This window comes from Jatropha curcas, chromosome 1 (genome assembly GCF_041381405.1).
Source record: "Jatropha curcas cultivar XTBG-Jc1 chromosome 1, XTBG_Jcur_1.0, whole genome shotgun sequence".
Taxonomy (NCBI): Eukaryota; Viridiplantae; Streptophyta; class Magnoliopsida; order Malpighiales; family Euphorbiaceae; genus Jatropha; species Jatropha curcas.
Window position 1 is genome coordinate 12,123,098 of NC_143151.1, and position 2,923 is coordinate 12,126,020.

Sequence of the window (2,923 nt, forward strand, 5' to 3'; positions counted from 1 at the left end):
ACCTTTTTTGATACGTGTAGCCCGGCGCAGGTATGTGTTCAGTAATTCTTGAATACGTTGAATAAAAAAGATTTATCAACATATTTGCATCTTTTTTTTTTTTTTTTTTTTAGGTTGAGGTGGGGGCGATGGCCATTCGCCTACAGAGCTGGATCCAGGTTGATCCTCATTTCCAGCGGTCGGATGACTTGTCTCGGCGGAGGGTGATCCTGTCGCATCCCGTCCTGAGACGATATTACTTGGGCGAGAGAGTAGACTTTCAAATAAGAGGCTGTCGTTCCATCCCTTATCCTCCTCCCGGGGACATGCGAGCGGGCAGGCAGATGACTCTCACCGATGCGCATACTGAGGGTATTCCGTATGGAGAGTTCATCTTGGAGGGAGATTATGCTGAGTTCTGCAGACTCTTTCTGATGCAGCCTATTAGATCGCGGCTTGACAATTTTCAGAGATCAGCTCCTTTCCATCCGCCCGCCACCCGCTCTTCTCGGGCCGCGGGTTCTTCGAGTAGGACTCCAAAGAGGAGGCCTACGACTGATCCTTCTTCTTCTACTCGGGCTGAAGGTTCATCTCAAGCCGGCCCTAGCCACTCGGCCGGCCATTCCAGGGCTCCCCGGGCTGTGACAGAGGCTACCGGGTCACTTCATTCAGACTTGGCCAATTTACGTCTTCCGTACAGCATTTCCTACCATACTCCTGACGCTCCTTTAGCCTTTCGAGAGGTCTCGCTGGAAAATGTGGATCGCTTGGCTCTGCCTTCTGAGGACATTACTGAGGTAAGTAAAAACTGCTAAATCTCTCACAAAAACGATTCATAAGAGATTTGACGTTCATTTGCATTTTTTTTTTTATAGGTTCCTGTTGGATTGATCAATCAGATGATGGAATTGATGCTCGGGATGCAACAGGAACTGTCTTCGTCCTGGACTCGTGAGGCTTACAATGATCAGAGAAGGCAGAGGCCCCGTCGCTGAAGCCATGATTGCCGGATTTTTCTGTTCCTCTTTCTTTCTTTCTTGTCTGACTACTGTACTAAACTTTGATCGTGCTTCTGTACTGTATCGTTGTACTGAGTTTTATTTTGTACCTGCACTTGGTTAGTATTGAAATATATGTATGCATGTTTATTGTATTTGAAACAAAATGGGAGGACTTCATCATTTTGGCTTATGGACAAAATACACTCTTTTTTTTTTTTTTTTATGCGTGGCGGCCGCTGCCGCCATCATTCAGTGGCAATTTGGCGACCGCTGCCGCCGTCATTCGGTGGCAATTCGGCGGCTGCTGCCGCCATCATTCGGCGGCTGCTGCCGCCCTCATTCGGTGCATTTTCTCCTATAAAAGCTTGTTCTTTGTTTCGGCTCTTCACTCATTCCTTATCTTCTCTCTTCTTCTTTTCTCTCTGTGTTTATCTTTTCCAAAGAATGAATCCTTCTTTCAATCATAGCATGCACAGCTGGGCTAGGAGTCTCTCCAAAGTTGAAAAGATCAACTTGAAGAGGTATGGCCTCTCTCCTATCATTACCCTTAGGGGGGTAGTGATCGACTGGAACTTTTTATGGGCCTGTATCAGACTCTGGGACCCTGAGGCCCACGTTTTTCGGTTCGGGGCCATGATGGAGGAGATGTGTCCTCTTTTCGAGGAGTTTTGTGCTATCATAGGGTGTGACCCTAATGCCCCTTTAGTCAGGCATGAGGTTAAAGTTGGGTATGTTCGGTCATTTGAAAATTTATTTCAATTCAGCCGGCCACAAGCTAAGGCCATGATTGTTGACGACCAGAAGGCGATTCTGATGCCCCTGATTGATGAATTTTCAGAGGTCCGTTTGGATGACCCAGACCGGATGAGGCTTAGGATGCGGGCCTTTGTATTTTGCTTATTATCTGGTTTCTTGTTTAACAAGGATCCAGGCTTCGGGGATCTGCGATTTTGTCCTATGATTCGACAAATGGAGGACATGGGTTGCATTGGTGGCATTGTGCTAGCAGAAACTATCAGGAGCCTTGACAGAGCTGCTTTAGGCTTCGAGGACTGGATGGTTTCCCCGATTATTCTCCAGGTAGTTCTCCTCTCTTCTTTTCCCTATTTTTTTGTTTTGATTCATTCCTTTGTAATAGAAAGGATCCATTACTCAGGTTTGGTTGAAGGACCACCTCCAAGTGGTTGCTGCTCCAACTTTATTGCCCTATAACCCTGTCCAGTATCGTATGCGGAAGATTTTGATTACATACCCGTCCGTTGATGCGTGGACTTCATGGTTAATTGAACTAGGTCCAGACGAGGTGTTGTGGTTCGTACCTTGGTATGATATCAACCGGTTTATTCAGGTTAGCTTCCGCCATACTCAGGTTTACCTGTTGGGCCTTACACATTGCACCTGGTACTGTGCTTCGCGCGTTCTGAGACAGATGGGGATAGATCAGACTGTTCCGACCATGGATGATTCCCTAGCTGATTCAGCCATCACTCCGGGAGTTACTCGAGCCGTCCTTAGGGCCTGGGTTAGGGACCATCATATGGTTAGACCTTCACCTAATCCTGCTGGTATTCAGACTTCTCCTGAGTACCGGTCTTGGTTTATGACCATTGTCTGGCCAGTTGAGAAGCTGAGGAGGAACGCACTGCTGAGTGTACTTGAAGGTTGGACTCAGGCTGACGCTGGTAATGAGGCTGGGACTGATGAGGAGATTCTGTTGGCTCCCCAGAAAGGAAATGTTGGAGAGAGTTCGGGAGCTAAAGATGACTCGGAAGACGTTGCCCCACGGAGGCGACGGGGCACTTAGACTTTTATGGGCTTTTTGGGTTTTTTTTTTTTTTTTTGTTTTTGACTCTTTTCGGTATTTTGGCTTTGGACTTTGGATGTATGTTTTATTTGGACTTGGACTCTACTTTCTTTAGTTTGCCGCTTGATTTTAGACTGTT

The 2,923-nt window shown here is 46.9% G+C and overlaps 1 protein-coding gene across 1 annotated transcript; it reads left to right on the forward strand.

Annotated features, from left to right (window-relative positions):
* LOC149499020 (uncharacterized) lies at nt 1–1,476 on the forward strand. Its single transcript, XM_089726520.1, has 2 exons — nt 1–776; nt 855–1,476. The coding sequence occupies exons 1-2, from the start codon at nt 129–131 to the stop codon at nt 972–974; spliced, it is 768 nt and encodes a 255-aa protein (XP_089582646.1). The 5' UTR covers nt 1–128; the 3' UTR covers nt 975–1,476.
* The last annotated feature ends 1,447 nt before the right edge of the window (nt 1,477–2,923 follow it).